The following is a 23,172-nucleotide window of genomic DNA, read 5'->3' on the forward strand; positions in this document are numbered from 1 at the left end:
CTTTTAATAGAGGGGCTCAGAACTTCATTTCAGATTGACCAAGATTTGGGGATATATTTTTCTTGAGGGATAAATAAATTCATTAGTCAAATTGGCTATGTCCTAAACTTTATTCAAACAATCCATAAGAATTGAGGCTATATGACAGCTTGTTTTACATTTCCTCATTGTCCCAAATGAATTCTGTACTCTTGTCTCTCAAACTAATGTCTTATTAAGGGTTCTCTTTGCTGCACCCTTGTCCCCACCCTTATAACTTGAAAAGTAGATGAAATCTCTTTTCACTATAACCAGAAAAAAAGTGAAGATAATCCAAATACTATGAAGCACATCTAACGTGGAGTACCAGGTCCAAATGTTTTTTAGTATATACCATCATTCTGCATTTTAAGCAATATTTTCTGAACGTTGAATATTTTGAGTGGCAATTGCTTGCTCTTATAAATTGATTGGCGTTAATTATATCAAATATAAATCAGTGGCTCTCAACCCTAGCTGCACGTTAGAAGCATCTGAGGAGCATTTTTTTTTTAATGCTAATGCACCCACCCCATTACAATATGAATTAAATCATAACCTCTGGGGCCAGGGCCCTGTGTCTGTAATTTTTTTTTTATATATTACTGAAGTGATTCTAATGTGCAGAAAGGGTTGAGACTGCTGTAATAGACTTGTAACTGTGTGAATATTTGTTATGTTTATTACATTCCCTTCAAGACTTGCAGCAGTGTAGATGAATGTCTTGGCTGGTTCTTGGGTTAGATATCTACTTATTGGAGGGTTTTATAGAATTTTTTTTGAGAGACTATTGATTGACATTTCTGATTATAGAAAACTCCTCTAGTCTTATTTTGTATATTCTTAGTTATACAACTGAGTATATGTCTCCAGACTTAGAGTTCAAAAGAATTCATGCAGCTTGATAGAATTTAAACTGATCTGAAATAGGAACTCAAAGATATAAGAAGCCTTTTTCTCTCTCTCTCTTTTAAAGGCATTGATGTTTATGGATATAACAAAGCATGAGCTTGGGGAGAAGTGGTGAATATTTTATGGAATGATAATTTTTGTGGATGAAATTGGAAAAGAGATCTCTGAAAACTGCTTTCATAACTGCAATACAATGATAGTGCTCTTGAAATATGTATTTAGGAAGATGTGTTTATGCTAAAAAGAACATGTTATTGACTATCATTTATCCCAGACTGTAAAAAGATAAACTTTATTTTACATCCACATAGACCTGTTAGCAAAGGTACATTGGACATAAAACAAATAAGAAAAATGAGATTGATGTTTCCAGAGTCCTGAAATTCCTATCACTCACCCTTACAGGTATGAATCTCGGCTTTGACAGCCTAACTCAGATCTAGCAACAAGACTGCTCCGTAAATTCAGGCTTTCCAGATTTGCTATGGCACACACACTGTAGTATCTTCCTAAGGTTAACTTTATGTTGTTGTGGTGGTAAATCTGGGGGGGAAACTACCTGGCAATTTTTCTTTTTCTTCTACATCATTAAACTGTTTGTAAATATTCTGCAGTTTTTATAAAAACAAAACAAATATGTAACATTTACAGTTTATCTTTATTGATGCCTTTATCAATATATATCTTATATATGGTCATATTGAAAGAGGTTACATAAAATGTTAGGCATATTTCATTTTCAAAGATGGTGTTTGTTTATCGTAAGTTGAAACTACCTTCTTGTTAATGTAAATTTAATAGGCAAACAGTAAGTTTTCATTGTAAAAGAATAGTAATCCCTTGCTTTCAGATTTTCTAGAACTCACTTTTCTTTTTTCAGGGTATGATGGAAAGCATACTAATACCTAGCAGGCTCTTATGAAATGTATGTTTAGTGGTATAGATTCTCAAATGTATAACATTGTTTCTTTGGAAAAATGACTTCTAATTTATTGCGATTTATGCTTAAGTGGAATAAAAGCAATAACTTATTTTTGTATAGTTCTTTGCAACATATGAAATGTTTGTAGGTGATTAAGTGAAGATATTTATAAGTGTTCTTATTGAAGAAGTTTAATGGTAGAAAGTTCATGAACTCTAAGGAAATTTAATTTGTCTCAGAAGGCAAAAAGCTTATATTTCTTTATTTAAGACCATTCTTTTTGGTTCCTTAAAAGTACCTGGTTCTTTGATTAAAGATGCAGATTTTGCTGTCTGGTCACAATTACATTATTTTGCAATAGCTCAAATACTACATGACAACAGTCAATCCACTGCCTTGCTTTTCAGGTTTGCATATAATATGATACATGGATGGATAGCACTTCTTAATTCAGTGAAATACGTCTCCAACACTCTTGAATGCTGAGTTGTACCTTTTAAAACTATCTTGGGGAATGTTGAATTCAGAGGCTATTTTTCGTGTGGACCTTTGGACTGAATTTTATATAAGTAGCCTCTAGTGGTCCTATAAAAGCTAGTTGAACTTGGCATTGCCCTAGAAGCATCTTGAGGTAGTGGAAAAGCCTTACATTTAGAGTCATACTGGTCTGAGATTGAATCCCAATCGTGTGATTTGGATTAGTTACACTTTAGTGTTTTTGACCCTCAGTTTTCTCTATAATGGGTTTAATAATATCTTCAAATATTCCTAGAGACAAAACCTGGCTGACGTCCCTCTACCATCCAGCTGTAATAGTCCCATTACAGAAAATGCCTAAAATAACAATTCCTTGTCAATTTCTCTGGCACGTTTAGAGAAGCTGTTTATTCTTTGCCGTAGCTCTAAATGTTAGTAGGTCAACTTGGTACCAGTGATCAGAAGTGAGGCCATCATTTTATGATAAGTGTCAAGCAATTTTGGAGGAACAGTTTCATATTAAAACAGGTTTGATAAATAACAGATACAGGTACTTCCCAGACTACTTTAATACCTGGCATGAAAAAAAGACTGCAGTTATCTTTATATACCCATCTTCCATCATCTAGTGCTGCTTGAGAGAAAAAGATTGTTTCGCCCAGTTAACTGGGCAAGGTGCTTCAATTCTATAAAAGATTAAAATCTGATCGGTTGTTATTTCTATGCACACGACATTTTAGGAGTCATGAGATAAGCCATAATGAGACTTAGCTATCAATTAGAACCTCTGTCGTTAAAATTTGTTACTTTTCTCTGCCTCAATCAGAAAAATGGGCCTGTATGTCTCTATCATTTTCCTACGTGTTTTATCCATTCTGCTTTAATTGCACATCATTTTGCCATTACTTAGGCCTAATTCTCTTGTAGCACCCCCCCCCCCCCCCCACCTAGTTTGTGGTTTTGCCTTGCTACGCAAAGTGTATTCCGGGGACCAGCAGCTAAGCATGTTGTTGGAAGCTTGTTGCCCTACTCCAGATAGACTATATCAGAATCTGCATTTTAACAACTTCCCCTAGTGATCTTTATGTTTGAGAAGCGCTGGGTTAGTGTTTTGTATTTTATCTAGTGAAACTATGCTATAGGGAGCATCACTCTTCTGAAAAAGGTGATTGGCTACAACATGGGATCTTGTTGGTGATCCAGCCTTGACATTTATTGTTAAGTTTGGTGTTATGAATCTAATGAAGCAAAGAGTTATTCTAGAATACTAATCTGAGTTTATGGGCTGTAGTTCAGGAGAAAGACTTCAAAACCTTGGTATCAGCCTTCCTAGCCTTAACATTTGAGACTCTTTATCTCAAATGGAGTGGCAATGCCTGCCACACCTGTTTTTCTGAGGGCTATTAGGAGGATCAACTCAAGTGAGATCATGTGTGTGAAAGTGCTTTGGAAATACCAAAGAGGTGTACTATTGTAACTGTTGATGGGATGAAGATGATGACCCTTCAGGCTATATGAGCCCTGTGTTTGTTAAGGATAGTGATGGCTTTGCTAAGTGGTTGCTGTGGTAATTGGAACAGGTCTGTGTATTCTCTTCAGCATTACATTTAGATTTTAACTTGACAGTTTTCTGGCCACACTAACAGTTCTGACTTCCAATTCCAAGTAGCTACCCTGAGGTTTTCATAACACCCTTTAGATGCTGAATCAACTAAATGGTTTGGCCGCATCCTTTGAGTAAACTGTGTGCCATTAACGTATTTTGCTATATAATATGTTGAATAAAATTTCTGTAATTCAAAAAGATGCTACTGTGATTACATGATAGCGTTTTCAAAGAGATACTACTTTTTGTCTTTGAACCATGGTAATTTCCTTACATCTTGTAGATATAAGTTCCCTGAGTCCGAAACCAGAGTGGAATATAATTGTTTGAACTTTCTTATCACATGAACTCTGATGACTTTTCTCTCTACATTTCAGCATGATTGAATGTCTCTATATTTCCTCTCTGTAGTATCTGCTTAATCCTCGCCAGCGTTGGTCTAACAAATAATAATGTATATTTCCAAGAATTTAGAAGTTATGAGGTAAGATATATTGAAAACCTTTTTCTGAATTGTTTGTATTCATCTGTTTTTGCTCCTTAGCTCCGTTTTCATTTCCTGCTTTATCCCGTTGTTTGATATGTTGTGTAAGGTGGTAGCGTAAGAGAGCAAATGTATATCAGAAGATAAAATGCATCCGGTGAATAGATGGTTTAGTTATCCTTTAAGGCAAAGTAAGTTTGTTTCTGTTTCTGCATTTTAATAGTAAAACCTTTTGTTCCTTGTTAGTCACTGTGTTAGAAACTTTGTATGTTGTTTTATTAATATTTTACTAATATAGAGAAGATACATTTATAGTAAAAGTTGCAAGCAGTAAGTAAAATGTGAAGGTCTCCCTCCTTCCAAATGGCCCAGTCCAACTCTCCAGCAGGAAACATTAGCATTTTCTTATGTCCTTCTAGAAATTATCTATGTATATCATAACCATCTGCGTGTATCTCCCTCATTTTTTTAACGAAGTGGATTCATACCATATAGGCTGTTCTGCGGTTGTTTTATTTACACATAAAGATGTACTTTGGACTTCTTTCCATAGCAGTAATCCTGATCTAGCTCATTTTTTTTTATTGTGCAGAATACCCAATGTACGGATGTGACAGAATTTAAGTTCCTTATTGATGTTAGATTGTTTTCAGTTTTTACTGGTACAAACTGGTGCGTCAACATCTTTATCTATACATTTGTCTTTACACATTGTCCAAGTGTATCCAGAGGATAAATTCCTAGTAGAATTGTGGGTCAGAGGACGAGGGTATTTTAAATCTTGGTTAGTAGTACCATGTTGCTTTCTTCGTAGGTTGCATTAATTTGCATTTCAAACAGATTTAACTCTAAGAATAACCAAGGCAACTCTAAGAGTGTAAGTAACGTGGCCCACATTCTCAAAGTTAGTAACTGGTAGAGTCAACTTTCAAATTCAGACCTACTCACGCTATTTCTTCTAAGCTACGGATGTCTCAGCTGCCATTTTAAAGCATAATTTTGACTTCCAAACTAGGAAGTATCATTCCGTATTTTTTTATATTCCCATCACTCAAGCAATACTGATAATTATTGTTTTCTAGATATGTAGCCCTAAATGGTTTTCAAAACATTTTTACATTCACGTTAATAATCCTGTGAGATGGACATTGATTATTATCCTGATTTACATGTGAAGAACTGGGGCTCAAAGAAGAAAACCTTAAATTTAAAAATGTAATCAAAAGATGGTCCTTGGCCAAAGGCCTTATAGCCACAAACTACTAAAGTACTCAGAACAAAAAAATGCTAGCAGAGAAGGTGAAATAGGGTGTTTGAGATTAGTGGCTTTGAATGTATTGATTGGGATATTATATTCATGAAGAACAGGAAATACACTAGAATATCTGGCCATGGGGCCCCATCACACCTTAAGCCAGTGCCTCAAGAATAGCTTTCTTTTGGCAGCCCCTGTGTGTTATGGCCCTGGGGAAAATGACTTTGACATAGCTGTCTTTTAAAGTTGTTCCTTATATTTGATCCAAAACTTATTTTAAATTTCCACTGTAAATACTATTATCATTGCATTTATAATCATTTAGCCTTGCATTTATCACAATAGTTCATTTTTATGATGGTGTCTCTTTGTCTATCTCACTTCCTTTCTTATTCTCTCTGTTCTAGGCTCAGATCAAATTTTTTTCTCATTTGTCTCAGTTCTAAAGAAATAAGATCTTTCTCTGTATGGCCTTAGGGTCAACTCTTGACTTCAGATTGAAGCTTTCCTTTTCTCTTGGTCACCTGAATTCCTGCACAGCTATATCTACAGACGTTCTTAGAACAACTTTTTCTGTTTTTGCTTTTTATTATTTTTTACTTATAATTCAGAACTTATTTATAAAGTCAGTTTGATTCTTCCCATTTTATGAATAAAGAAACTGAATCATAGAAAGCTTGTGTGACTTACTTCAAACACAAGCCAAAGTCAGAGTTCAAATTATTCTTTACTATCCACTAGTTCCTACTTCATTACAAAAGTCTCCAAGTTACGAAACAGGTTGTGTTCCAAAAATTCATTTGTAAGTCCGTTATTTGGCACTTGAATTTCCTTTTACCACAGCGGGGGAAAAATGTTATAAATGGTGATTAGCTCCCTTGGCTGGCCTGCAAAAATCTATTTAACTCTATATGACTACAAAAGGATGCATTTGCAATAAAAATAAGAGAGAATGATAGCTGGAATTCTGATTACAAAGAAAAAGAAATTTTTTTTTTTCCTGAGGAAAAGCAGATTGAATTAGAAGATAGGGAGCAGATGAAATTTTGGAGCGTCCGGAAGGGATTTCAGGGCACTTGGAAGCATGTTGGAGGTTTATGGCACTGTCTGAAGCCCAGTTGCACTTGAAAACTTTGAGGATTTTTGTTGTTAGATACTTCTCACTAGCATAACTTACCTGACAGCTGTGATTAGAGTTGATAGGATTGACTGAATACTGAATACTTACCAAAAAATAGACCCTGGAGATGATATTAACCAACTTGGGATGGTAAAAACAAACCAACAAACCAGACAAAGTCTTCCTTCCATCCTCCTGATGGAAAGGTCGGGAGGCAGTGTTGATTTTCCTATTTACAGAGCAGATCCCATCAGCTGGGGTAGTGTGGCCTAAGTCTGGAGAGAAGGTTTGGAGGCCTGAGTCATGGTGGAGACAGAGAACGCATGTGCCTTTGGTGATTTCTGTGGAGTGTTTGTACAATGAGAGTTTCTAACTCTGGGAAATGACTGCATTAATCTCATCTAGCGATTGCTTCTTACCTTATCTAGACTGTCTTTCCCTTAAGCATAGAAATAAACATCTTAAATTTCAATTAACTTTTTAAAAAGTCTAGCACCTTTTTAGATGGCCTTTAATTTGTATGTTTTATTGTTTTCTGAGCATTTGCACATAGCTTTTTCTTTTGTTAACAACAAAAGGGAGGATATTTTCTTCAGTAAATGGAAGGTACATTTACCTATCAGTGCTTTGTTTTGGGTATATTATTTGAATGTTTTATAGTGATATTTATTCCCAGGAGTGACTTATTGAAGGAGAGAGCAACTGTGTTTACCACAACAGTTCCAGATCCTTCTCAATGGTATTAAAAAAGGAAGCTGGTAGGGGCTGGCCCCGTGGCCGAGTGGTTAAGTTTGTGCGCTCTGCTGCAGGCGGCCCAGTGTTTCATTGGTTCGAATCCTGTGTGCGGACATGGCACTGCTCATCAAACCACGCTGAGGCAGCGTCCCACATGCCACAACTAGAAGGACCCGCAACGAAGAATATACAACCATGTACAGGGGGGCTTTGGGGAGAAAAAGGAAAAAAATAAAATCTTTAAAAAAAAAAAAGAAGCTGGTATTGGCAGACCGTTTTCAAAAGTGATGATAAGGCTGATGAGAGAAATAACATCTACTTGATTTTGTGTGTTTTGATATTTATAAATGCTTTGTCCTTTCACTAAAAGAATTTATGGAGAAATTTTTTACTGTCCACGTTAATTCTTCCATTTCTTATAGCCTTGATGTTTATATAACTAAATTTGTGTGTGTGTGTGTGTGTGTGTGTTTGAGGAGTTTTATCTGAAAGGTAAATAAATTAATAATACTACATTGGTATCCTAGTACAATGAGTATCTTCTGGATATCAGTATTCAGATTGAAACTTTATACCTTATCCCGGCATGCTCTGCTCAGAAATGCCCTTGTTGAGTAGTTTATATGTTGAGTGAAAACGTGCATGGAAATCTTCCTCATGGCTGACCCAGGTTTGTCAGGTTAGATTACGATGTACTCAGACTGAATAGAGATGATTTCCTCTGGTACTTGTGTGTCTGCCAGAAGTGGGGAGAGACTAGAGAGATTTCTCTAGAAGCTGTTTTGTTTACTTAGAAGAATGCCATACCAGAAGGGTTAGTGAGCCAAAATATGGTTTTCTTTTTTTCCTGTTGGCTTTCATGTATGGGTTAAATAGAACAATAGCATTTGATGCCCCATTTTTGTCACTGCAAATTCCCAGATTTCGTGTATATGTTGGTCAGAGGGTGGAGAGCGCACAAGGGGAGAGGGAAAAGGTTGTCTGTTTTTGCTCTTGTTTGTGGACTGGACAGAAACATACTACTGGTAATTTAAGCCTTAATTTTTCCTTTATATTGTAGGCCTAGAGCCTTTGGTAGAAGGAAAAAAGTTAAGAACAAAAATCCTGTTTTAAGCAAAGCTTATCCGTAGTATTATTTTTCTCATGTGCGAGCAATGCTGCCTGTAGTACATAACATAGAAAAGAAATTAATAAGTTCATGGCAACTTACATGTGGCATGTTTGTTCATTATTTTTTTTGCTATCATATTCATTGTTTTAGGGGATAAAACTTTTGTGTCTTATATCTTGGTTGCCACAATTCTTAGTTTTTATTTTCTTTTGTAGGACCTGAGTGGCTTAGGGAAAAGTCATAATCTCCTGACATTTTGCTAAGACATTCTTGAGATGATTCACATTATTTTGACCTACACAACTAATTGTTCTCAAAGTGGCCCTTCATTTTGCTCATTACTCCTTTATCAGAACACCCCATGAATTGTTGAAAAGCTGAAGGATGTTGTTGGAATCCTCCCTCTCTTCTTCCCTCTCCCTGCCCCATCCTAAAATATTGTGATTCTTAACTGATACTTGCACACCTATGATTGGCAGAGAAGAAAGGCACTGAAAGTAGAGGTGGGACGGGGAAAAACTAGTCAGTAAGGATAGAGAGGGTTCTCAAAGTGCAGAAGTAGCTGGGAGGAAAGAAGAGTGCTAATGTGTTGGCTGCTTCTGTTGCAGATGCTGCTGGGTTTCCTCCACTCTCTCACAACTCCTGCAAGAACCCTTGTTTTCAAAGAGCTGCTTTTGAACATCGTTCCTGTCTTTCCTACTATAGTCTAGCCTGCTTGACTCTAAGTGGATGATTTTATATCATTTTCTTTCTTAGGGTCAAGAAATTGGAGCATGGCTATGAGCAATGGCAACAACGATTTTGTGGTTCTGAGTAATGGCAGCATCGCAACCAGTGCTACCAACCCTAGTCCCCTCACCTCCTGTGATGGAGACCTTGCAGCCCAACAGCTCACACCCAAAGAAGCACCAAGAACAAAAGTGAGTCCAAATGGATGCCTGCAAGTTAATGGCACAGTTAAATCATCCTTTCTGCCTTTAGACAACCAAAGAACACCTCAGATGTTATCCCAATGCTGCCATCCTTGCCTATACCATCACCCTTTGACTAGCCATAACGGTCACCAAGAGTGCCATCCCGAGGCTGGCTCTGCAGCACCTTCTGCTTTGGCCTCGTGTTGCATGCAGCCACACTCAGAGTATTCTGCATCTCTTTGTCCAAACCATTCACCTGTGTATCAGACTACGTGCTGTCTTCAGCCCTCTCCATCCTTCTGCCTGCATCATCCGTGGCCTGACCATTTTCAGCATCAGCCTGTGCAACAGCACATAGCCAACAGAAGGTGAGTAGTGCAAATGTTTTGCTGACCTTTAGCATTCAGTGAATTCGACATGAATTCTCCTTCCCCAAAAGAGGGAGGGAAAAATGTGTCAGAGTAAGAAAACCAATGAAAATGTGTATTTTGTGGATTGTGTAAAGCCTACTAAAAGACAAATGAAATAATATTACATCTACTTTATCCATTGACTTCTTAGTCAGTTAAACACTCCCTTCCTTTTTCTCTGTCTGCATGCTGGTGAGGTGTCCCTGCTAGGCCTCGAGTTAGAAAGTTCAGCACAAGGTTTTAATAAGTTAGTAATTTCTGTTATTAAACAGGGGAGATATATTTGTGATGAGGCTGCCTAAAAAGGAGTCTTTTATTTGCTATTACATTCGTCCCTCGTATCTGCATCTGCGGGGGAGTGGTTCCAGGACACTCATGGGTACCAAAATCTGCGGATGCTCAAGTCCCTTATATAAAATGGCGTAGTGTTTGCATATAATCTATACCTATTCTCCCGTATACTTTAAATCATCTCTAGATTATTTCTAATATCTAATACAATGTAACTAGTTGTTATACTGTATTATTTAGGGAATAATGACAAGAAAAAAAAGTCTGTTATGTGTTCAGTACAGATGGAACTGTTGTGGGCCTTTCCACTGGTTGGTTGAATCTACAGGTGCAGAACCTGTGGAGGGCGGACTGTGATGATAGTAATCAACCTTTATGAAAAGAAAGCACAAAACCTGTTGCTTCCTTATGACTGTACTCACAATTTCTATTCATGTGGTTTGGGTGACTGTGTAATATGTAGAGAATAGACGAAAGCAACAATCCCTTTCATAGCAGATGAAACCTATAAATCTGTAGCATAGGACTTTAAAAAATATTTTTTGTAAAGCATTTCCAGACCTGATAGATTGAAAAGTTCTAGAAAAATCTTTATCACTGTCAGTTCTTCTCCCCATCTCAGCCCATAGCTTCTCTTATATGTGCTTTTCAGCTGTTTCCTCCATGAGTAAATTAAGTCACATGCAGTGCAGATAAGCAATGGTAATATATTTTATAAAACACTAAGTACTTTGTAGAGACCAAGTATTATCTCACATTTTTAGGTAGTAAAGAATTTTAAAAGAGCTAGAGAGAGCATTCTTTTTTTTTTTACAGCATAATTTACACACAGAGAAATGCACATATTTTAAGTGTGCAGTTTGATCAGTTTTGATCAATGCATACACCAGTGTGATGCACAGCTCAGTCCAGTGGAGAACATTTCTACCACCCCAGAAAGTTTCCTCAGGCTGCTTCTTAGTGATTCCTTCTCTCTTCACCAGAAGCAGTTGCTGTTCTGAGGTCTGTTACCATAGATTTGTTTTGCCTGCTCTAAAACTTCCTGTGAATGCACTGATACACTATGTACTCTTTTGAGCGTGGTAATTTTGACTCAGCCTAATGTTTTTGAGACTCATCTGATTGTTATGTGTATTCGTTTCCCTTTTGTTGCCGAGTGGTAATCCATTGCATGCATGTAGTAAATTCACTTTTAATTAAAGTACAAACTTCCAGTTATAGAATAAGTTTTGGGGATGTAATGTACAGCATGGTGACTGTAGTTAACAATACTGTATTGTATGTTTGAAAGTTGCTAAGAGAGTAGATCTGAAAAGTTCTCATCATAAGAAAAAAATTTTTGTAATTGTGTGTGATGATGGATGTAAACTGGACTTATTGTGGTGATCATTTCACAATAGATACACAGATCAAGTCATTTATGTTGTACACCTGAAATTAATATGATGTTATATGTCAATTATACCTCAATTTAAAAAAGTCAGATCCAGACAGGGATTAAGTAATAATCAGGTTTTAGATGCTGTTGTGGTTATCTGGTTTCACTCTTTTAAAAAGAGAGGATGAGAAAGATGAGGAAAGGGGCAAGAGGTGGGGGGAAAGTCCTCCACTGTGTGTTTCTACAGTTTCTGAATACATTTTCCATATCAGACATGAGAGTCTTCTAGTTATAGAACTATGATAAGGACATTCACCGAAGCCATTTCTGAGAAGACTTGTCCTGACAGCATTGTGCTGCATGACCAGTTTTAGACTCTTTCTGCTTTGAATTAAACTGTGTAAGTAGTTGATTTTGAAATTATATGGCCATAAATATTAATGTTTTCAAGTCATAAATTATATGGTTGCAGAGTGTGAGATGAGATAGATAGTTCCACATTTTAAAGCTGACTGCCCCTTTAAAAAACTTCACAAAATATCAAAACTGTGGGCAAGTAACCAATATGGCAGGCGTGTCAGTATCTTCAGGATTTTGGCTTAGCATTTCTCAATGACCTAATTTTAAAGGAACGAGAGTCCTGTGTACATACAACTTTAAATAGAATGGCATTAAAAAACAAACTGATAAAAATGCCATATCTGTCCATCAAGAAAAGTTGCAGAAGAAACTGGAATATTATTTGAGAAGTTTTTCATATTTAGAATTTTATCTCAAGAATCTAAGCGTTTTGGTCAGCTATTTGTAACAGACATAGAGTCTTTTAAAGATGCCTACAAAGGAATGGTATGTGTCCAGTTTTTTTTTTTTACAGTTTTACTTTACTGTAAAATGTGTGCTTCCAGAATTACTTCCCTAGTTTCTACATTTATTTATTTATATTATCAACAATATTTACTGAATACTTCTATGTACCGGGCACTGAAGATGTAGTTCTAAACAACTTGAGACCTTTTTTGCCTTCATAGAGCTATAAGCTAGTAGGAAAGGAGCCAGAAAAGCAGGCAGCTACAATCTTGTGATAAGTGCTACCAAGAAGGAACACCCAGGGCTGAAGATGAATAGAAGTTACAGATGGGGAGGGGGTGGTCCTGCAGACAGCGGGAACACGTTGTATAAAGACTTATAAGGTAGTGTGAGCCCAGCTCCAGCACGGTTCAGTATCGCTAGACCCTGGAGGAAGAGAGAGTGGCAGCAAGAGGAGAGGTATCCTGGGACCACATCCTGAGGGGCTTTGTAAATCACATTAAGGAGATTTCTAGACTTTATCTTGAGGCCAGTGAGGAGGTATTATAGATTTGTGTGTGTGTGTGATTTCTTTATTGTGGGAAAATATACAAAACATAAAAGTCATCATTTTAAGTATATTCACATTGTTGTGCATCCATCACCACCATCCATCTCCAGAACATTCTTCATCTTCCCAGACTGAAACTCTATACCCATTAAACAATAACTCCCCATTCCTCCCTCCCCCAACCCCTGGCAACAGCCATTCTTACTTTCTGTCTCCATGGATTTAACAGTAGAACTGGCAGATTTCACTTAGCGTAATGTATTTAAGGTTCATTCAAGTCATAGCATGTCAGAATTTCCTCCCTTTTTAAGGCTGAATAATACCGCATTGTATGCATATACCACACTGTGTTTATTGGTTCATCTGTCAATGGACACTTGGGTTGCCTCCATCTTTTGGCTGTTGTGAATAATGCTACTCTGAACATGGGTATACAAATATCTCTTTGAGTTCCTACTTTCACTTCTTTTGGACATGGACTCAGAAGTGCGATTACTGGATCATAAGGTAATTCTGTGTTTAATTTTTTGAGGAACTACCAAACTGTTTCTGCAGCTGCTGTCCTATTTCACATTCCCACTAGTAGTGCCCATCCATGCTAACACTTGTTCTTTTCTGTTGTTGTTTTTGGCTTTTTTATAGTAGCCATCCTAACAGGTGTGACATTACAGATTTTTAAGCAGAAAGGAAGCACTATTAGATTCTCATTTTAGAGAGGTCCGTAATCTGCATTGTGGAGAGTAGATTGAACTGGGTCAAGACTATTGTAGAGAGGAAGACCATTAGAAGGCTTGCCGCAATAACCCAGGTGAGAGATGATGGTAACTTGAACCAGGATTTCGAAATAATTTCATGCTAGAGAGATTTTTGAGGTAAACTCTACTAGATTTGGTGAACAATTGGATATGGGGGAGGAAGGGAAGCAGAATCACAACTGATTTTCAATTTCCTGGCTTGAGTAACTGGGTGGGTAGATAGGAATGCCAATCACTAACATGGGGAAGATGGGAGAAGAGCTGTAAGCAAGCTGAGCTGAGGCATTGAGCTTCTGGGGGCACCATAGCAGTGAAAGAGTGATAGCCTTTGAGCTTTCTTGAAAGAATGAAGATGCTGGGTAACACATGACAATTACATCGAGGATAACAATACTGTTGGAGGTTATCTTAGAATGAATACTGCAGCAACTCAGCCCAGCATGTATTTATTTGCAGAACTGTGCCATGGGCAAGGCACGGAGCCAGGTGCTGTCTCTCTCCTTCCCAAACCAGTGACTTATCCACAGAAGCAAATGTGGACATGGATATGGCCACAGTGTAAGGGATAGCAGGACGGTTTTGGATCATCTACACAGGATGTCCTCGCTAAGAAATTCTGAAAATGAGGATGTCATATCATGAGGATGTCATAGTTTCCTTTTTCCATTGCTTTAAAAGGTCATAGCCTTAGAGTAAAACTGTGTACAGCTGGAAGACCCTAGTGTTGTCAATTGCTGTTGCTCTTCGTGCCTATACCGCAAATGGGCCCACCTGGTTGGTATTTTCTTTTATTTTTTAAGTTTTTATTTGTTTATAAAGCACTTAAACCATAGAGAATGTTTTAAAGAGTCAATCAAGTGGAAAATGTAATCTTATCCTAGCTCATTTGCTGCTGACTTTCACTTGTTCATATTCCCGTTTCTCTTTTTCCTGACCTTTTGTGATACAGCACCTTCTCTTTCATCCCTTCTTTACTGTTTAAGCTGTAATAAATCTTTCTAAAAGATTCATTATGTCCATCACCTCTGTGTGGTATTTTTGCTTTTTAAAATTCTCTGTTAATCTTCTGACTGATAAAATTAAGATCATTGCAAAGATCACATTTAGTGTGCCCTGTTTTAATTCCACTTATCAGCACATATTAAGTAGTTTAAATAGATCTCATTTTAAAGCATCTGACTTTTTCATTTGTAAATTCCTGTCCTCATACCCATTGGTCAGGCATTAGTTAACTAATTGAGAACACTAGGAATTCAAAAAGGCAGAAAGTAGTTTCTTCCTATCAAGAGACAAGGCCTATTCCCACAAGTCCTAAACCTAGCTGATGATCCGAATCACCTGGGGAGGTGAAAACTAAAGTAAGAATAATAACAAAGAGGTTTCTTTTGCAATAGAAACAATAAAGAACTCTGGAAGTTCAGAGGTGGGAAGCATCGCTCTCGGTTAATGAGGGTAGGGACAGTCTGACAGAGAAGAGAACTTGAGCGACCTTTGAAGGATGACGAGGACATGATAAAGAGATCGAAGGAGGCAGAACATGGAAGGTGGGGGGAAAGTTGTAAGGGGAAAGCATGCAAAAAAAAAAAAAGCATATTTAAGGAAGGATAAAGAGAACAGGATGGCCAGAGTGAAGGGGTCATTTGATGGTCACAGAAGAGAGCTTTTCCTAATTCTGTGTCCTGAACACAGTCCAGTTGTCTAAAAGGCTGCATGGTAATGATCTGCTCTTTATCCTACCGAGATCTGGAAAATGCCTCTCAGGAGCCAGTCATGTTCCACGTGTGCTGGTTGAAGCAAAGTTTTGAATTATTCATTGGGGATCTTCTTATTGCCATATTAAAGTGAAAGGGTAATGGCGTTATGACATAATTAATAAGGAGTTCTGCCTCCAAAAATAGCACACAAGATTTCTAATCCAAACTATACTTACCTTTTCATTTGGTGTTGCAAAGAAATGTTCTTGATTCTAACAGAGGACCTGTAAAGGATGCTTGGCAACACCACAGACTCATTCTCCTGGTGGGGAACCTGTGATAGTTTTGGCTAGCTGCCAAATGCATTTTTATTTCTCTGAAGGTGGTTTCGTAGACAGATGGTTACTTCAAATGTTCCCTATGGCCCTCTGGAGGAATTAGAGCTATACTGAGTTAAGAAGGCTTGGCACGGGGGGACCATGGAACCCCAGCATTAGCTCAGCCCCTTAAAGGTTCAATAAGCCTTGTCCCTGCCCCCCCCATACATTGTGACTGTATAATTTTTGTAACCTGTATTTCCTTTCTCCTTCAGTTCTTTATTAGTTTTCCAATTTCTCACTTTTCTCAAAGGTTTTCTTTTTCTTTTCCCTTAGGATGCGTGTTGCTTTCTATGAAGGGAACTCTTTTTCTTAAAAAGCAAGAAATGAGAATTCTTGTGTTATGTTAAAAGAAAGAGAATCTATCCTTGAACTCTTGTTCTTTTGTATATGTTGTATCATATGTCCAGAGGTAAAATTACAGCCGTGAGCATCATTTCCCGAATTGTCTTATTTTGCTGCACCTGGCCTGCAGTGATCCACCCTTTCCCCTTTCCTGAGCCCTGGCGATTATGTTATTTTATTTAGCTAGGAAATTTGAACCAAAAATCACTTTGAACACTTCATCAGCATTGTAGCATGAACATGGGCATTGACGCAGATCCCAGAGACTCTGATTTGCCCAAATCACCAGACTCGACCCAAATGGCTTTTCTAAGATGTTAGATCGATGAATGGAGAAATTCAAGGTTCGTTACTTATTTAGCAGGTATTTAATGAGTATTTACTAAGTGTTAAGTGCTGGAGACAGAGGTAAAAACTGCAAGCAAGGTTCCCAACTTCAAAGAGATGGAGGTAATGTGGATAGGGTAAGACACTTAGGTTTCAGCATGGGCTGACCACAGGTAGATTGTCTTCTTTGATCAATAAATATTGACTGAATAGCTACTCTATCTCTGGAGCACAGACGTTAAATATCAGTGCTTTTGCAGAGGCACAGGCCAGCTTTATATATTCATGCAAAAAGAGAACCAGACTAGTTTTCTAAATTCATTTCCACCTCTTTTCCTCTCTTATCATTGAAAGGTTCCTAGTAGCTCAATTTGTCTTTATTTATTGATATAAATTGTAAACTGTCTAGGACTGTGAGGCAGGTGTCTTTTGCAAGAAGGAATGGCTAAACTGCATTCTTTCGACCTGTGCTGTTCAATAGGGTCCCAAAAAATTAAAAATTCAGTTCTTCAGTCACACTAGGCACATTTCAAGTGCTCAATAGCCACATGTGACTAGTGGCCGCCATATTGGACAGCACAGATAGAGAACATTTCCACCATGGCCCAGAGTTGCATTGGAAAAGACTCTGTTTCTTGGCTCTGTTAAAGCAAGTGAGATCCCTTTTCAACCTCCATGGCAGCAAATGGAACACGTGTGATGTAGAGTGATAGCAGTATTTGACAGAGAATACCATTTTTTGTCAACATAATTCTCGTTAATTGGAGTTCAATTGCTTGTATTTTGTTTAAAATATAACAAAGAAATGACAAAAGGTAAAATCCCTTTTCTTCAAAAATCTGAAAGACTAAAGCCCTATATCATAAAAAACTTTAGTAGGTAGGCCACATCCTTCAACATCTTCTAGAGACCCCAGTGACATCCCATGAAAACCACTGCCACATCATTATTTAGATCAATCTGAAGGCCAAAGTGTCAGCTCAGTTAATTTGTAGTTGCTTGGGCTTTTTATAAGTAGATCTAAAATACGAATGTGAAAACAAAGCTTTTCTCAGGGGCAGATAAGTACAGCTGGCCTCTAGAAGCAATCGTTGGTGCTACATTACCACTCTCATTTTTCGTTCCTCAATCCTCTCTCCTTTCCTCCCTGCATCTCATGAGGTAGTAAGAGCTGGGCTTTGGAAGAAATACACACTGTGTTTGAATCCTGGCTCTGCCATTTACTGGCTTTGTGATCTTGGGTAAATATTCCATCTCTCTCCATCTTAGTTTCTATCTCTGCAAAAACAGGAGTCACAGTAGTTCTCACGCACACAGGAGAGTGCCTGGAACCAAATAATAATGTCCTTTCTCTTCTCCTTCTGTTTTTGTTCCTTTCATTTTCTTCTCTTATTTTTTTTGTTGTTATTCTTTGCTGCCTGTACTTAATTCTGTTAGTATTGTTTCAGAAATCAAGCTATTACTGAATCCTGGTTTAAATAAACACATGATGAATTGCTTTTCATTCTTATTTATAAATTGCACACTTCACCCCATTGACCTTCGAGAGAGAACAAGTGGAAAAGATGGTCACTAATTTGCCTTCTGGAAGAGGAAGAGGCGTTGTTGGGAATAAATGGACCTCTCCAGCCCCCAAAGACTCAGAGCCTTTATACTTTTATCCTAATTATATAATCTGATTATGATGGTTAATTTTAGAAGCCTGGTCAAATTTAGTCTTGATTTCACTGAAACCAAGGTTTATTTTTACATTCCTTAAAGTAGTCAAGATTAACTTTTTAAAACAGGATAATGTTTGTAAAATTTAAAATGTTCCAAGCCTGCTTGCCAAAGTCAGTCAGTTTGGCAGTCAGATTGAGCGAAGCCCTATTTTACGAGTAAGATTTCTTTTAGAGACTTCTTTATATTATAAATGAACAGATTTTAGAGTTTATTATGCCTCATGGAATGCATTGCAGTCTGTAATACATTTCAGAATATGAGTCTTGGTCATCATTTACTTTAATAATAAATGTCAGGAAACAATGCCCTCTTTATTTCATAAAATTAATTGATAGAACATTTTAGAGTGAAGCAAATATGTTCTTTAATTATCCCCTTTCCATATTACTGCTAGTTGTTTAGCAGATACTAGAGAGTGAAGAAAAAAAGAAATGGTTCTAATTTTCTCTTTTTCTTTTTGGTTAAAAAAAGTTTAAAAAGGTAAAATATTTGGCACAGTAAAACTTAATAAAAAGACATAGTTGTGGATCAGTTACATCTCTAATTCCAGGAAAAAGGCAATTTGTGTTCTTTTCAGCAAAATTGACTAGACAAAATTATATCTTTTTTTCTTTTTTTAACACAAACCAGATAACCAACCAATTGCTTGGTATTTTTGAGTTTGAAATATAGCCTAGTGCCTGGGGCATGTTTGGAACTCAATAAATATTTGTTGAATGAATGATTATAAAAAATAATTCTCACGACTTTTTTATGAAAAATTCACAAAAGTTAAATTTTTAAAACACTTCATGAAGTTAGATTGATCACTGCCGTCAAGCAGCTTATAGTCTAGTAGGAGAAAGATGATGGGAGCAAAAATAACCATACTTTCTGAGTACCAAAATTAGAGTTTGGAGGGTTATGTGAGCCCCAGAGAGGATGATGGAATCGTTGGAGAGCTTAGAGAAAGCATCATGGGAGATGGGAGGGGTCTTTCAAACACAGACAGGAGCCCAACTGCCTGAAATATAGGAACAGGAAGCCTGGAGGAGGTGGGCGTGGGAGCAAGTGTGAGGCGGCCTTTGTCTGGAGAAGGGACCAGAGGAGACATCATGGGGCATTGTGTCTATTGGCTTCCTCTCATTCGACCTTTAAAGAACAATATGCTATATAGTTAGTCAAAGAAGACTGTTCCCTTGAAACAGTGGATTCTAAATGTTGTGTAATCATCATAAAGCATTTATTAAGCATCTAACTACTTTGTAGGCAGTAATTATGTAGTTCTAATACCTTTGATTTATTGATCTTTCCTTAGGTTTGTTGAACCATTTTTTTGTATTGCTGTGTATCTTCAGGGCCTAGCAGGGTACCTGGCATTTAGTAAACACTCAGACATTAATTGTTGAATGAACTTAATAAATAATTGAGCATCACTCAAATCCTTATACAGAGCCAGATTTTATGATGCAGTAGTTTGATAATGAAAATCAAGCAGCATTGGTCTAATGTAGTAAGATGTTTCCCAAACAGTGGGAGAAGGTTTCAAAGACTTTCTTTGTTTCCTAAAACACTGTTTTATTATTGCTGTTTGAGTCTATTTGGGGGGGGGGGGGGTACTTCCGCCTGTTCTTTAAATCTCCCCCCAAATGCTTGGTTTCTGACTTTTTAAAAAATTACAGCCTCATTCATGAAGAGGAATGAAAGAAAAGGTGGAGACCCAGCCCACTCCCACAGCCCCTAAGCTTCTTTCATATGTGATTCTGGAGCCCCTTTGAGCAAGCCTGGGAGGGCCCCGAGACTGTGCTCCAGGAGAGTCAGCCGGGAATAACCTCTCTGTTTGCTCAGCTCTGGCTGCCTCCAGGATATTTGCAAATCTGCTGTGAGTGACTTTATAGCCATCAGCAGATTATAAAGCTGGCGGATGAAACATAAATTCCTAAATAAGAGTTTGGGCTTTTCTTTGTTCCTGTGTATTTTATGAACTTGGAAAGCAGAATCAAATGAAAGGGTCCAGGACCAGCTTTGATGCCTTGTTCTCTGTGAATCTGCTGACTTCTGGGTTTAGTTAAATCAGTTTGTTTTCTCTATTTGAATCATACAGGGCTCTGATAGTTACCAAATAGGCTGAGATTCAAGCATGATGCTTTCTGCAGGAATGTAAGCAACTTACTGTTTCTAAGCACTATTTTGTGTGTCCAGTAAGAAGCAACGATGGACAGTTAGCACATTGATTTCGTGAGACCCTATTTGTGCGTCTGTGGTCACTCGGGCCTACCCACCACCCCCTTCTGAAAACACCTCTTTCGTTATGTCACTCCTCTGCTAGGAAATCTTCCAGGGTTTCCCGGAACTCCTTGACCTGGCGTTGAAAGTCCCTTTAAGGGATGAAGTGTGTTTTGTGGGGTAAGCAGGGTGGTTCAGGGAGGTGGGATCCAGCCCTGGACAGGGACAAGGTGATGGATATCAGTGAATAAGAGGACTGTAACAGACTTTTTTCCTGCACTTTCGAGTGTAAACAGAAATCCCATTAATGACTGTGACTGTGTCTTCGTTTCCACTTATATATAATTGAGAGCTAGACTCAGATAATTTTTTTGGCCCTGGCCAACACTAAATCTTCTTGCCCTTTGTTTTTTAGGTGTTATTCCAGGACTTTGTTTTTTAGCTGTCAGCTGTTGGCCTACCATATTGGCCACCAGAAACTAAAACTACTTTGTTGTAAAGCAATCCCTGGGAGAGATGTATTTAATTGTATTATTTGATTGTCAAAATGTCTCCCTCTAACACAGAGTTAAACCCTACATTGAGCTCCAAATTGTATTGATTTTTTTTCCTTCTTACCCCTGACCTCCTTCTCCCAAAGCTTAAAATTATAAAAGTGAGCAGCCTAAGTATCTAGTGAGTATTTTGGCTTGAGGATTTTAGACTTCATTCCAGCTTTCCATGCTCTTAAGTTAGTTAAGTTTAATAAGATTTTTCTGGCTTTCTTATGTGCTTTTCTTGGATCTCTTATTAGTGATTATTATTCACATCTTATTAAGAAAAGTATATACTATACTCTCATTTAGCATGTTTTGTGCGGGGCTCACAGCAACAGTCTGGCACCAAAAGGCTTGAGTTTAAGGGCAAGTGCTTTATAATTTAGTGTAACTTTGAAATGTAACACGTGGGGCTGTTTGCTTTATAACCTCCGACTAAATCATGCAGATTTCGCTTCATGGGCAGAGGAAGAATGTTTTCTTTTAACCAAAGCTACTTTTCAACGTTTAAGAATATTTTTGATTAACCAATTGTGTCCTTTTCAGTATTCTAATTGCTTTAAACTGTTTCTTAAAAAAAAAAAAAAAGGCATCCTTAGATTCCTGTTTTGGGGTGTGCATTGCACTGGACCAGAGGCATGTGGTACCTTGACCTTTAGTACGGCCCCTCCCTTCTCCCCCTTGTAAGTGACAGAGACAAAAGGGGTTTGAAAATGAATTTCCCATGCCCTGTTTCCTTCACCTTTCACTGAACAGCAGAATAGCTGCCCTTTAACTAGTGATCCCCTATGCCTTGGAACTCGATCGTTTTAGGAAGAAATAGTTAATTAAAAGTATCAGAGGAAATGACGCCCCTCCCCCATTCTCACCGAGTCATGTATAACATAGTTCCTTTCTTGTTTACTGGAGTAACTAGGGGGAAAATAGCATGATCTTTTGCTTGCTTCTCAGGACCAGGCTCTCCTAATAAGAGAAAAATTTCTTTTTAACTTCAATTGGAACTCAAGCTGTTACTTCAAGGTCTGATTTGTTCCAGCTTTCTGGGGTTTTGAGTCTGAGTGGGGCAGACAGACAATCATGTCCATTGTGTCCAAAACATATTTTTCTCTGGGAACATCACATAGAACTGCCTTCACGGGTTACCACGCTCTGTTACTAACTGGGATAATAACTGTTAGTAGATGGGGGGAGTATGTAGTTTTGCCCTTCAGCATCCCCATTGGGTAAACGTCCTTAAATGTCAGGAATTTTTCTTTTGCCAGCAAGTTTTGGTTAAGTTAGCATGGGGATTTATAAATATGTGCAAAATGCTTGTTCCTATCGTTCACTGTAGTCTTTTATCACATCTCTACAATATTCTTAATGTCTAAGTTGGAGGTGAGTTTTTCTCAGCTAATCAGTAGCCATTGAATGTTTAAGTGGGCTTAAAGTAGATGGAAGTGAAGACAGCAAAGGAAATTCAGCAATAGAATTGCCCATAATTCATAGACATTTCAGCATTTTCTCTCTTAGACGGGCACATTCTGTCAGTTAAAAAGAGAACATAAATTCATGTGTTTAAGGAGTAGACATTCGTTCTTGAAGGTAGGAATGGTCATAATCAGGGGTCTAGATATATCTTAAGAGAGGTAAATTCAACATGATTTTAAGTATGATTTTAGTATCACATAGTTTAGAAATTAAATATTTTATTTTTCCTTAGTTAAAATAACTAACCTAAGAGATTGTTTAAAAATCATGATTTAAAAGAAAAGCAATTCTTCATCATTGTGAATTCAGTCTATAAAATTTAAATTATAGAGTGCACTTAAATGAAAGATTGTGAGTATCCCATTAAGGTTTCAAAATGGGAAGAGATGGAGGACATTTGAAAGAAATACATCTTCTCTCACCTACAGATGTAGGTTTTGCATGGAAATGTAATCAACTATAAATGGCTTCTACATTAATGATGTACTTGAATATATCTGATCTTATAAGCAGTTAAGAATATTTAGTTTTCCATCAATATTGTAATTAAGATTACATAACATTTAAATTATTTCTTATTCTATCACATAAATATCTTCTTTATGTAATTTTATAACAAAATGACCTTTCTAAGAATTCTGATAGTAAGTTTTATCACTACTACAAATATTCTAAAGTATTCTAAAATAATAAATAATAGTTTCTGGGTGTAAAGGATTTTAAAAACTTCTTTAAAAATTATGAAGTGGAA

At 37.3% G+C, this 23,172-nt stretch overlaps 1 protein-coding gene across 11 annotated transcripts in view; it reads left to right on the top strand.

Annotated features, from left to right (window-relative positions):
- Positions 1-23,172, top strand: part of DISP1 (dispatched RND transporter family member 1) — a 204,150-nt gene that overhangs the window by 141,027 nt on the left and 39,951 nt on the right. For 5 of the 11 annotated variants that reach the window (XM_014838729.3, XM_014838721.3, XM_044762986.2 and 2 more), the window contains one exon: positions 9,397-9,922. In XM_014838729.3, the coding sequence (XP_014694215.1) occupies positions 9,414-9,922 (509 nt within the window). In that variant the 5' untranslated portion in view covers positions 9,397-9,413. Of the gene's footprint in view, positions 1-4,365; positions 4,420-9,396; positions 9,923-23,172 lie in introns of those variants that run through there. The other 6 variants (XM_044762988.2, XM_070501712.1, XM_070501711.1 and 3 more) reach the window with 2 other exon arrangements.

The sequence above is a fragment of the Equus asinus genome, chromosome 30 (genome assembly GCF_041296235.1).
Source record: "Equus asinus isolate D_3611 breed Donkey chromosome 30, EquAss-T2T_v2, whole genome shotgun sequence".
Lineage (NCBI taxonomy): Eukaryota > Metazoa > Chordata > Mammalia > Perissodactyla > Equidae > Equus > Equus asinus.